At 37.8% G+C, this 13,166-nt stretch overlaps 2 protein-coding genes and 1 pseudogene across 2 annotated transcripts; 2 read left to right on the top strand and 1 right to left on the bottom strand.

The window, feature by feature from the left end:
• Positions 1–297: 297 nt before the first annotated feature.
• On the bottom strand, positions 298–2,877 carry LOC142627148 (GDSL esterase/lipase At3g26430-like; annotated as a pseudogene).
• A 5,325-nt stretch (positions 2,878–8,202) lies between these two features.
• Positions 8,203–8,622, top strand: LOC142629030 (uncharacterized). Its single transcript, XM_075803030.1, has one exon. It carries the CDS (start codon positions 8,203–8,205, stop codon positions 8,620–8,622), a length of 420 nt encoding a protein of 139 aa, XP_075659145.1.
• A 2,662-nt stretch (positions 8,623–11,284) lies between these two features.
• On the top strand, positions 11,285–12,900 carry LOC142629029 (uncharacterized). The gene is made up of 2 exons (XM_075803029.1): positions 11,285–11,485; positions 12,454–12,900. Exons 1-2 carry the CDS (start codon positions 11,285–11,287, stop codon positions 12,898–12,900), a joined length of 648 nt encoding a protein of 215 aa, XP_075659144.1.
• The last annotated feature ends 266 nt before the right edge of the window (positions 12,901–13,166 follow it).

Below are 13,166 nucleotides of genomic sequence, written 5' to 3'. Positions count from 1 at the left end.
ACAAGTTTGTTCAAGAATGTATTATTATATTTGAACTTATCTTGTTTAATAATTGAGTTTAAATTTAAGGCTTGAACTTGACTTGTTTTATAAACAAATGAACATAAACAAGTTTTTTCTCAAATCGAGCTTAAACTATTCATAAACAGATTGGTTTATTTACAGTCCTATATACACAATTCCATATCAAAAGGATGTCCCCTTCCCTCTTGTCTTGTGCAAAGTTATTTCCAAAACAAAATGGCTAAGAAAAAGGTTTCTTTGACCCCAAAGAGAGAGTGTGTGTCAGTGTGCTTATTAGTTGTCCATTCTTTGAGAGGCCATATCCAATGAAATGGGTGGGTCCGTAAATGAGCCACTAGCTATTCGTTAGCGGCCTCCGTGAAATGAGTCCCATCCCAATTAACCCGAATCGATGGGTCTTTGCATGAATTTGAAATCACAATCTCTTTGCCACCTATTGTCTTCTTGAACCCACAATAGTACTTTTGGTTGTAATTGTATTTCCCACCATGGCCACAACATGCAATAAAAGGCTTCTCGAATCCTTCAAATTCAACAAGGAAAAAAAAAATCATATACAATTCATTAAGGAAAAAAAATTCTCCAAAAGATAGATTTTGGAGGAAAAATTTCTTAAACTCATTACATTAAAATTGATAAAAAAAAAAAAAGTTATAACCATAAACTATTTTATAATGTTTTTTAAAAACTATTTATAGGACAAATTCTTACTGGTTCTTCCATTAAAAAAAAAATTATTGGTTCTATTCTAAACCCACTACTAACATCATTTTTTTACTCATTAATAACTACTTGCTATATCAACTGTTTATTAAAAAAACAAAAAACTTGTAAAATAATTTGTGATTTTAACATTTTTCTTAGTAAAATTATCTACATGTATTTTTAGTCACATTACTTATATAATAAATTATATAATTTGTTTAGATAATAAATAAAAATAATTTTATGAATCGTGACGTTAACTTTGTCTATTAGCCTTATAAAAAAAAAAAAAAAACCTTTGTCCATTAGCCCAGGAAGTAGTTATTTATCAAATCAAATCCACTAGTGTAAAAAGGATGCGAGGAAGTACCATATTTTTTGGCTTGGGTAATGAGGGTGTACTTCACTGCGTAGATATCAACATAGGTGATTCTTGCCTCTGGAAGATCCTTCCTGAGCTGGGCTAGGGCTTCTTTTAATCTGAGATTGAAATATTGGGCCACCTCATTGAATGGGCTGGCGCAGCCATATTTATCTATTTGGGCCGCTGTAATAAGAAATCGGTCCATAACATATGGAAGGCAGCCGACTGGGCCGGTGTTGACTGTTGTGTACCCAAAATATTCTTCCACCTACACCATATATTTTCTGCATGTGACTTGTAAGCCATTCTCACACTTGAATAAAAAAAAAAATTGAAGTAATTGTTGTGAATTTGTATTACCTTAATGATATCTGAGAACTGGTCCAATACATCAGGAACATATGCCTTAACTTGTTCAGTGGTCATGTTGAGTTTGTAACCAGCAGTAAGATCATTTTGGCCAATGTCAAATGTGTACAGAGCTTGAGAAAAATAATTCCCCTTGGGTAACAATTTCTCAAAGACCCCTCCCGTGCCAGATTTTTTGAAACAATATTCACATTTCATTTTCAACACATGATAATCAAAATTTTTGCACAAAAATGATACGGGTTGGGCTTGTGTCCAATAGCTAATTTCACCGGACACGCTAGGATATGAACACGTGTCCAAAACTAAACACATGTTCGCATCTCAATATATTCAGAGGAACTGGCCACAGGACACAAGCCTCACCCAAATGATATGTCTAAGAAAAGAAACATGGGAGTCACCTAGTTTTTTCAATATTTGGGATCTTTTATGAAAATTTGAGAATTGGACAAACTGCACATCCAATGAAATTGGATTATTTCCACCCTGTGCAACAGTTGTGTTCGAAGGTCTGATTGATGATCCAATGGTTGCAAAATTGGCTCCGTGGCTAAAGTTTGAACCCACAGAGTCCAGAAAAGCACTAAGATATGGTAACCCAAAGCTTTCCGCTGAAAATCAACAAAGAGTTTTTCTTGTACCATTAGAACTAGCATGCTACACTTAGTCCTCTAAATCAAGCATACTTATGACTTCCATCTTAATTTCTTAACCCAAAAAGAAAGGAGAAAATGAAAATACCAATAGTTTTTTTTTTTTTTTTTTGGTTGGGAGAGTAGAGTTCAAAGATTGATAACAAACAAAGAAATGTAAAAAAATTTAGCATATCTTGGTATATCATACGGTAGGGGGAAAACAAAAAATCTTACTACCAATAAATAAGTATAAGATACTTTGTACTCATTCTTGAACACTTAGATTAAGATATTAGTAGATATTGTGATTCATTTCTTGAAGTTCAATGATAGAACTTTTTGTTTCTTAATTCATTTCTTGAAGTTGAATGATAGAGATTATGAGATTATAATCTTATATCGTGTATTTTCTACACATATAGATATGCTAACACTAATGTATTTGGCTATTTTCTACATAATATTAATGGATATGTGCTTCCACAAAATGAAAAAAAAAAAAAAAAAATCGGAGATTTAATTAAGAGCAATGGAAGTACCTATGAAATCAATTATAAGGCGCCCATCAGAAGCCCGTCCAGATGGGGTGTGAAAATATGTTTCTCCATTGGGCGGTGGAACTTGTCCTAATAATGCTGAGTAACCACCGGTGTCTGCATTTGAGGCACCAAAGTTGAATATAGCTGGAAAACTGCATTTGGTTGTGATGGTAGGATTTGGTAGTAATGCCAATGAAATCATCAGGCCAAGGATAGCATATAAGGCGTGAGACTTCATGCCCATGAGAGACACAGAGATCAACTTTTTTTTTTTTTGGACTCAAAGAGATCAAGCATAGAGACAAAGAGAATATGGTATGACTAATGTCTATTTGTCTCCATCTAAAAACATGGCATTGACCTGTTCCTATGATGGTTTTAAAAATCGTACAGTAAAAAATTTGCTTTTGTTCCTAGTTTTTCTCTGTTTTTATCGGTTTTGAGGATTTTTATTGGACTGAATCAGTACCCGATTCCCAGTTTAACTAGTTGAACTGGCTAGTCCAATCCAATTTTTAAAAATATGGTTCCTATTATTATAATTTGGTCTTTATTTAGCAAAAAGACTCTGCTTTTGTAAAAATTACCGGCAATTATATAATTTTTTTTCCTATGTATATCAGTATATCTTATCTAAGTCTATATATCATATATCATATATCATATCATATACTATATAATAAAAATTAGGCTTAGAAGCTATAGTTGCACTAAGTAGTTTCACCAAAATGTAGAAATTTTTTTTAACTTTTTAGATTTTAAGAAAAAATATATATAATTTTTCTTCTTCTATAATTTCTAAGTTGATAAAAATCTTAATTTGATTACAATCCAAATTCTTCATCTAATCCATTTAATCCTTATTTTTTACCTTGATCTCTATCTTTAATTATCATCGTACAAAAAAATCACTTTGTTTTAGTTTCTAATATTTAGATTTGCATGTCTTAGTGCATTGTCATTTCTTTTTAGAATTTTAGGTAGATTTATACTAAACATAAAGGTATGGTGTTTCATAATAACTCCTAATAGAATTAATTAAAATTCTAATCAATAGCAACCTGAATTATTTATAAATCCTAACCCATGCGTCATGTTGATTAGGTTTTGTGCATATAATAAATTTCATGTAGTTTGAAATACTCTCTATGGCTTAACTTTCAAATTTGTTTATAAGAAGTTATTGCTATTTTGAGATCTTCATTCTTCTTCTTTTTTAGGTATTTTAGTTTATTTCATGCTTTGTGAATTAAGCTGCACGAGAGTAATATATATATTACATATGATTTAGTTCCAAATCTTTTTTTATTCATTTTGCTCATCATTTATTTTATTGATTCTTATAAATATTTAATTTTGCATAAAGATTCGTAAAGGGTTCTATGAAGCCAAACATGTGGAGTCATGAAGTTTCTAAAAAAAAGTTATGAAGTCATAAATGGTGTTCGTATAAGTGACTTAATTATAGTTATAAATTAATGTGGTTTTATTCGTATGGTTCATTAATTATGATTTATTTATATATAATTTTTTAATTAAGCTGTGCATCGCCTGGCTTTAATACTAGTTTTTATATAAAACTAACTTGTAACCCCATACATATGCATGGATACACTTGAAGATATACAATAAAATGCATAATATAATTCATATATATATATAATTTAAATACTATTGATAGTCATTTTTATATATTTTTTTAAATCTTTAAAAATTTTCTAGTATATTATTAAGTATAAAATATAAATTGTACATTTTTTTATAAAATTATTGTGAAGCACTTTTTATTTTTATGATTCATTTATTCTAAAGCCTTTGGTTTTTGTACTTAATAACTCACTTGCATGAATATTTATGATGTGGTCCCATATTTGATTTTAAAATTAAGAAATAAAACCCTTTAAGAATAAATAATTTAGGACATATGGTGCAAAATTGGAACTCTAATTTGGAATTTTAATTTGAGTTTCTCTCAGTTTTACCTATTATTATTATTATTATTATTATTATTATTATTAGATAAAGGGATATGCTAACGAATACTCTTAGGAAAAACGTTAATAATCCATTTAAAGAAAAATTTTATAGGAAAAGAAAAACAAAGTAATTAATGTTTTGACAACTTTTTTCATTTCCCATAAAAATGGTATCAAAACTTTTTTAAAATAGATTGTCAACCAGTGCCCTAAGGGCACCTGTTAGCATGACCCATAAATAAAAGTTAGTTTTTAGAAGCTGTTATACCAATTGGATATCCTACCTGATTGCCAGGTGTAATGTTAATTATCAACTAATTTAGTAATTTGTTCTTATCAAATTTTATTTTTAATTAATCCTACCTGTTAATATTAATGTTTTTAATCATATTTTTATTATCAACTAATTTATTCTCATCAAATTTTATTTTTAATTCTTCGTTCTTATCAGCTTTTGTTTTTAACTGTTCGTTCCTATCAGATTTTACCTTGACAGTTTGGTTAAGGCTATGAAAAAAAAAATTTCAATTACTTTTTTTAGTAGTTATTCTTGAGAGTATACTGTCAATGATAAAATTAAGGGTAATGCTTTTTACATACACTACCCATTAATTGAAACCAAATTTTCAACACATGATTTTAGTTTAAAAAAAAAATGAGTGTGACCACACACATCTTTGATACGATGATCACTCCAAAAGTATAAGTGCTTGTAAGATATGAGATGCAAGGTTAGAGGTTCAAGTTTCTAGAAGAAAACTTCACATACATATACACTTAGATTAAACAAACAGAGTATGTATAACGATTTTTATCCTAAAATCAAATGTGAGTTCTAATTGGTTTAATTGTTAAAGTCTCTTGTTTTAAAAGATTTCATTATGAAATGGGAAATTAAAAAAGAGCTATGGGTTGTCATTGTGATTTAAAAAACTAAATTGTTGGTTGAAGTGTTAAACTCACACACTACTTCATCAATTTGCACATGGACAAGCCATGCAAGGCTGCCATGGCTCATTCACTATACATGATTCACATGATGTCCATAGCTGATAGCACACACATGGCCTGCAATTTGCGCAGCCATGACCACAGATCCATCACCTTCACAAAACCCATTGTCACGTTGTTACTTAGGCAACAGGAGTATGCAAGGTCCACAACAAGGTAGCATAGACTGTTATTGCCTCAAAGCACTGATCCCATGGCATGCAAGGTGCCACCACGTGAAGCAGCTTCAAGCATCAATGTCTAACACTTTAGCTAGATACCAAATATCCAACTAATAGTGACTCATAAATTTAGGAGGATTATGGTCAAATTTGTTATTTGATGGTCATTTACATTTGCTACCTTAAATTTTGACTAAATTACAAATTGCATGGTCTAATTATGACGTACTTTCAATTGATTTTCATTTTTAAATTTTGGCATTTTAACTTTATTATTCGGTGTAATTTTGTCCAATTTCATTGTTAATTTTATTATTTTAATATAGGCATAGTAATTTGTGTTAGTAGATTTTGTACATGTCATATTATGTCAAAAATATTCAAATACATAATTTAACTCTAACTCAACACATTTAATACCCTTGTCAAAAGTCAAAAGTCAAAAACCATCAACCCTGAACACAATTCGTTCAGTAAGCGGGTGACATGTTATGAGTCATTTTAATATGTTTGATACACTATTTAAGAAAAACAAAATAAAAAAATAAGAGTTTTTTTTTTTTTTTTAATCTTGAAAAAAAGGTTAAGAACTTTAGAGCTTAATAAAGAGTTTATCAATATATAAAAATCACCTATACTTTTTTCATGTGAATTGAGTCGTTTCAAGGGTTTTTTTTTAAAAAAAAAATAATATAGGATGTCATTTCAAGTTAATTGGGGATGAAGCAATTTATCATTGAATTTGAAAATTAAAATGGTTAAAAATAGCCTTCCATTTAGAACCCTCTCTTGTGATTTTTTTCAAAATAACAACATTTTTAAAACAATGTCGTAACTTAGTATCGTTTTCAAACTATTTAGGAAACTAACATCTCGAGTCTTTCAAACTCGAATTCACTTTCCATGTTCTTTTTCCTTTTTCATTCTCCTTTGTTCTTCATTCTCCGAAGGCTAGACCCTTTCTCTAGATCAAATCAAGAGCAAACCCACAAAGACCCACGGCAGAACCCTTTCTCCAGACCCAAATCAAGAACAACCTCAGGAACCTAGGAATAAACCCACAAACACCCACGGCAGAAGAAGAAGAAGAAGAAGAACACCTACCTTAGGAACAAACCCATAAACACCCACCCATGGCAGAAACCACACCCACTTTAGGAACAAACCTACAAATCACAAAAATGGTTTTGGTTAGGGTTGAGAGAGATGAGCTAGAGATTGGACCACTGCTTGAAGAGGGTAAAAATAATAGATGACGGGTACATTTAAACGAACGTGATGGTATTAGATTGGTAGGCTGATAGTGGACTGGTTAAGGGTGCACGGATACACAGTGGACGGATCTGAGGGCCACGTGGTATTCATTTGGTTTGACAAATCTCCAAGGACTCGTAAATGGAAACAACTTGCGTCTCACGATTAACTCTAAGAGTCCTAATATGAATAGAATTCCAATCAAGAAAGCTTCCGCAATATACGCCATTAATGATGATCTTCCCTACAAGGAAAAGAACTCTAGGAAATAAGCAAAATCCAAGAGGTTCTTTCCTAGAAAGAAAGAACTTCTTGGCCAAGGCATGAATGTCAACCCTACACTACTATAAATACCCCCAAAACCCTCACAAATCAAGATACGCATAATTCATCCCAACTCTAACACTCTAGAGTTGTGTAAAGTTCTAACTTGAACTTCGGAGGGTATTTGGCCGACACCACACCGGTGCTCTCTGTTAGGTTATCTCTTTTTGTTGTGCAGGCATTTTTTTGAGCTCGTGAGGACCGTGTGACTAACTGGTGGTTTTTCGTCATCATCAGTTAGCGCCGTCTATAGGAAATCGTTAGATCATTGAAATAAGCCATATGTACCGCTTCCCGGACAAAAGTTGCATGGTACTCACTCATTCGATGGCAACAACCAACAATAATCAGGGTGACAAACCGCACACCATGGCCTTGGAAAGACAAGTTCAAACCCTCGCAGCAGCGGTGGAGCGCCTCACCAAGCAAAATCATGATCTGGAGGAGCAGTTGCGGCAAAAGAATGCAGGCCTTAGTACACAGGAGGAAGACCAAGAAGGAACAAGCACTGAGAGAAGGAACTAGGAGGGGCCGGAGGGCAGCAATGCTCCGAGCAGACTGGAACGGCAGGATACAAGCCGACCATCTGTCACTGATATTGTCCCACCTCACATAGTCGCTAAGATGCAAATCATGAGGGAGCGGATGGACTTTATGATGAACGCCCTCAGAGGACAGGTGTCTAGTGATCTTGATGACTTGGTCATGAGAACTGATTCGCCATTCACAGCGTTCATCAGTTCATGCCCCCTTCCCGCGAAATTTTGTATGCCGTAGGTGGAAAGCTATGACGGGTCCAAAGACCCCTTAGACTACTTGGAGTCTTTCAAGACCATCATGCACCTTCAAGGAGTGCCGGACGAGATTATGTGCCGAGCCTTTCCCACCACGTTGAAAGGGCCTACAAGGATCTGGTTTAGCAGACTGACGCCCAACTCCATTGGCACTTTCAAGGAGTTGAGTGCCCAATTCGCTTCACACTTTATCGGGGGTCACATGTATAAGAAATCCACGGCATGCTTGATGAACATTAGGCAATGGGAAGACAAGACGCTAAGATCTTACATAGCTCGCTTTAACAAGGAGACCCTCTCAATCGACGAAGCGGACGGCAAAAGACTCGTGGAGGTATTCACCAATGGGTTACGGAAGGGTAAGTTCCTATTTTCTCTATACAAGAATGACCCAAAAACTATGTCAGAAGTGCTCTACAGGGCGACCAAGTACATGAACGTGGAAGACGCACTACTAGCCTGAGAAGAGAAGCCCAGGAAAAGGGAAATACAAGAAGATGTATGGCCAGACAGAGGACGGAAGATGGCTAAGACCATTGAACGGTGGGAGGACAGACGCTCCAAGCCACCCGCGGGGAAATTCATAAGCTTCACCCCGCTGACAGCTCCGGTTGACCAAGTGCGGATGCAAATTAAGGATGATGGAGTCCTAACTTTTCCCGGCAAGCTGAAAGGAGATCCTAACAAAAGGTCAAGGGACAAATATTTCCGTTTCCATCGTGATTACAGCCATGACACGGCTAATTGCTACGACTTAAAGCAACAGATTGAAGCTCTTATCAAGCAAGTAAAGCTGCAAAGATTCGTTAGCAAAGAAAAGACGGATCCACCGCAGGACCAAGCTCCTCGACAGGAGAACGAGTGCCCCAGACCACTGATAGAAGACATAAGAATGATTGTAGGGGGTACTACGATTGCAGGGTTGTCCAAAAAGGCCTGTAAAACATATCTAAGGATGGTTCAGAGGGTCCAACTGATGGGTTCTGTACTGAAGATGACGCGAATTGATAACCCTATCATCGAGTTTTCGGAAAAGGATGCACGACGTCTTCACCACCCGCATGATGACGCACTTGTCATCTATATATGAGCGGGAGGCTACAATATGCACTGGGTTTTGGTTGACAACGGAAGCTTGGTTGACATCCTCTACTACCCCGCATTCTAGCAGATAGGGATTGGTAGAGAGAGACTGGTTCCGACGAACGCCCCACTCGTCGACTTTGGAGGGACAAGGGTTTACCCCCTTGGTGCGGTCACATTGTCTCTGATGGTGGGCGATTACCCCTAACAAATCACTAAAGGCGTGGCGTTTCTCGTAGTTGATTGCTCGTTTGCCTACAATACCATCCTCTGACGACCCACCCTCAATTTATGGAAGGCTATGACTTCGACCTACCATTTAATGATCAAATTCCCTACCGAGTATAGGGTCGGAGAGCTGCGTAGAAATCAAGTGGCCGCATGCGAATGCTACATAGCTATGATGGAGATGGACGACCACCTCCAAGCCATGAATATAGAAGAATAGAGGACGGTAGCAGAACTAGTGGAAGAATTGGAAGAAGTACCCCTCGATGATTCTAGGCCCGAGCAGGCCACGCGAATAGGTACTTTGGCCAGCCAATTAGTACGGCAAGCACTCGCAACATTCCTAAGGAGAAACCAAGATGTATTCGCTTGGAGTCATGAGGACATGCCGGGAATCGATCCGTCGATCATAGTCCATAGGTTGAATGTATCGCCCTCATTCTTTCCCGTCCGACAAAAAAAACGAGTGTTCGCCACAGAGCGAGACAAAGCCATAGTCGAGGAAGTGCAGAATTACAGGAAGCAGACTTCATACGTGAAGTATACTATCCAGACTGGTTGGCAAACGTGATGATGGTTAAGAAGGCCAATGGAAAGTGGAGGATGTGTGATTTCACGGATCTAAATAGGGCCTGCCCTAAGGACAGTTACCCGCTCCCACGTATTGATACCCTGGTAGACTCAACTGCAAGACATCAACTGTTAAGCTTCATGGACGCATTCTTCGCCTACAACCAGATCAAATTGGGTGAAGCCGACCAGGAGAAGACGTCGTTTGTTATGAGCCAAGGGCTCTTCTGCTACAAAGTAATGCCCTTCGGACTCAAGAATGTAGGAGCCACGTATCAGAGGTTGATGAACAGGATGTTCACACACCAGATTGGAAGGAATGTGCAAGTTTACGTAGACGACATGCTGGTGAAAAGCATACAGGAGGCCGACCACTTGAGTGACCTCCAGGAGACCTTCGATACCCTTCGGTCTTACAACATGAAATTTAATCCGAACAAATGTGTGTTCGGGGTAATTGCAGGAAAGTTTTTGGGATTCATGGTATCCCAAAGGGGTATCGAGGCCCATCTAGAGAAAGTAAAGGCGATAATGGAATTGGCTCCACCAAAGATGGTAAAAGAAGTACAAAGCTTGAATGGCAAAATAGCAGCTCTAAACAGGTTCGTCTCAAGGGCGACGGATAAGTGTCTCCCTTTCTTTCGCATGCTGAGGAGATCGTTTGAATGGACAAACGAATGCCAGCAGGCGTTTGAAAATTTGAAGGCGTATCTCTCTTCTCCGCCATTACTCAGCCCGTCCAAGCTAGGGGAAGAGCTGTTTCTATACCTGGCCGTCTCCCCAGCGGCCGTCAGTACGGCTCTTATCAGAGAAGAAGATAAGGTGCAAAGGCTCGTATATTTTACAAGCTGAGTGCTCAGAAGAGCAGAAGAAAGGTACCCTCAGATGGAAAAGCTAGCCTTCACATTAGTGACTGCGGCACGAAAAATCAAGCCATATTTACAAGCACATACCATAATTGTCCTGACAGATAAACCCTTGCGAAGAGCTATGAGTAGCCCTGAAGCTGTAGGACAGATGGCATTATGGGCGGTCGAGCTGAGTGAGTTCGACATACAGTACCGACCATGCACTGCTATGAAGGGACAGGTAGTAGCTGACTTCATCGCTGAGTTCACTCTCATGGAAGACCAAGGGCAGAGGAAGTTCCCCAATGGAGCATCCACACAGATAGATCCTTCAATAGACATGCAGGTGGGGCCAGCGTGGTACTCCACACTCCAGAAGGAGATAAGATCGAGTGCATGAACCGTTTGGGCTTTTCCATAACCAATAATGAAGCAGAATATGAAGCCTTGATAGCAGGACTGGACCTCGCAATAGCAGTAGGAGCTAAGAGTGTGATTGTACACTCCGATTCCCAAATCGTAACCAGTCATGTTAATGGCAGTTATGAGTGCAAGAATAAACGAATGAAGAGGTATCTTAAGGAAGTGAAGGGTCGAGTTAGTAAACTCCAAATGAAATTGGTTCAAATCCCAAGGGAGGAGAACCAATGTGCCGACTACCTTGCTAAAGCAGCTTCAGCAGAACCTATGTTAGTCCCCGATTAGGTATTATCATTCGTTCAACTCTCATCACTAATAGACAATACCAACGTGCATGAGATAAGCGATGAACACTATTGGATGACTCCAATAGCAGCCTACCTGAAGACCGGTGAGCTACCAGATGACAAGGAGGCCGCGAGGAAGTTGAAGGTTAAAGCGGCCCGTTTCATTTTAATAAAGACGTCCTATACAAGAGGGGTTTCTCCTAACCATACCTGAGGTGCCTCCCCCTTGAAGAAGCAAACTACGTTATAAGAGAGGGCCATGAAGGAATCTATGGAAATCACTCTGGATCGCGGTCTTTGGTGCATAAGCTAATTTGGGCAAGATATTACTGGCCAACCATGCAAAAGGATGCCGACGCATATGTCAGAGCCTGTGACAAGTGCCAGAGGTTTGGCAATCTAATAAGGCAACCAACAGAAGAGCTCACCCCTATGACGGCTCCATAGCCGTTTGTATAATGGGGGTTAGATATCATGGGTCCCTTCCTAACAGCGATAAGACAGCTGGAGTTCCTAGTGGTCAACATTGACTACTTCACCAAATGGGTGGAAGCGGAAGCTTTGGCCACTATCACGAAAAGGAATATACGAAGTTTCGTATGGAGGAACATCATTTGTAGGTATGGTATACCTAGGGTTCTTGTCTCAGACAACGGGAAGCAGTTCGACAACGATGCATTTAGAGACTTTTTTTCACAACTAGGAATCAGGAACCATTACTCGTCACCCGCCCACTCGCAAGCCAATGGATAGGTTGAAGTCACGAACCAATCCTTGCTCAAAATCATCAAGACTCGGCTCGAAGGAACAAAAGGCATATGGCCAGATGAATTACCGAGTGTTTTATGGGCATACAAGACAACGGCAAGGACACCAACAGGAGATACACCATTTCAGTTGGCATACAGTAGCGAAGCAGTCATCCTAGCAAAAGTGGGGTTTACAAGCTACCAGGTAGGGAACCACGACGAGAGCAAGAACAATGAAGCGATTCGCTTACAGCTTAATTTGGTGGAGGAAGTTAGGGCAACAGCCGAGCAAAAATTAGCGTGGTACCAGAACCTCATGGCGAAGCATTACAACTCCAAAGTCAGGCACAGGGACTTCCAAGTGGGAGATCTTGTCTTAAGGAAGGTAACCGACGCTACAAAAGACACCTCTCAGGGAAAGTTAGGACCGAATTGGGAAGGACCGTACAGGATCACGTTATGGCATAGGAAGGGAACATACTACCTGGAGACGCTGGAAGGGAAAAAGTTGCATCACCCATGGAACATAGAGCACCTGAAGAAGTACTACCAGTAGGTGGTGACAAAGACGACAATAATATCACGCTCCTCAATCCCAGTTTATTTCTTTTTTAGTTAATTTTTTTATTTTAGTTGAAGCTTTCACTTATAGTCCTTTTAAGCCCAACGGGCAAGTTTTTGTTTTATGGAACAATTTTAAATACATGTTTACCACAATAAGAGAAGTCATTCAGAAATATCATGTGTTATCTACGTTTATATGCCTTCATCATCCAAAAAGTTGATGGTAATAAAATCCTAAAGTGAACGGCTTCAACAATG

The sequence above is a fragment of the Castanea sativa genome, chromosome 3, assembly GCF_040712315.1.
Source record: "Castanea sativa cultivar Marrone di Chiusa Pesio chromosome 3, ASM4071231v1".
Lineage (NCBI taxonomy): Eukaryota > Viridiplantae > Streptophyta > Magnoliopsida > Fagales > Fagaceae > Castanea > Castanea sativa.
Note: the sequence above shows the minus strand (reverse complement) of the source record. Positions and strands in the feature narration are given on the sequence as shown.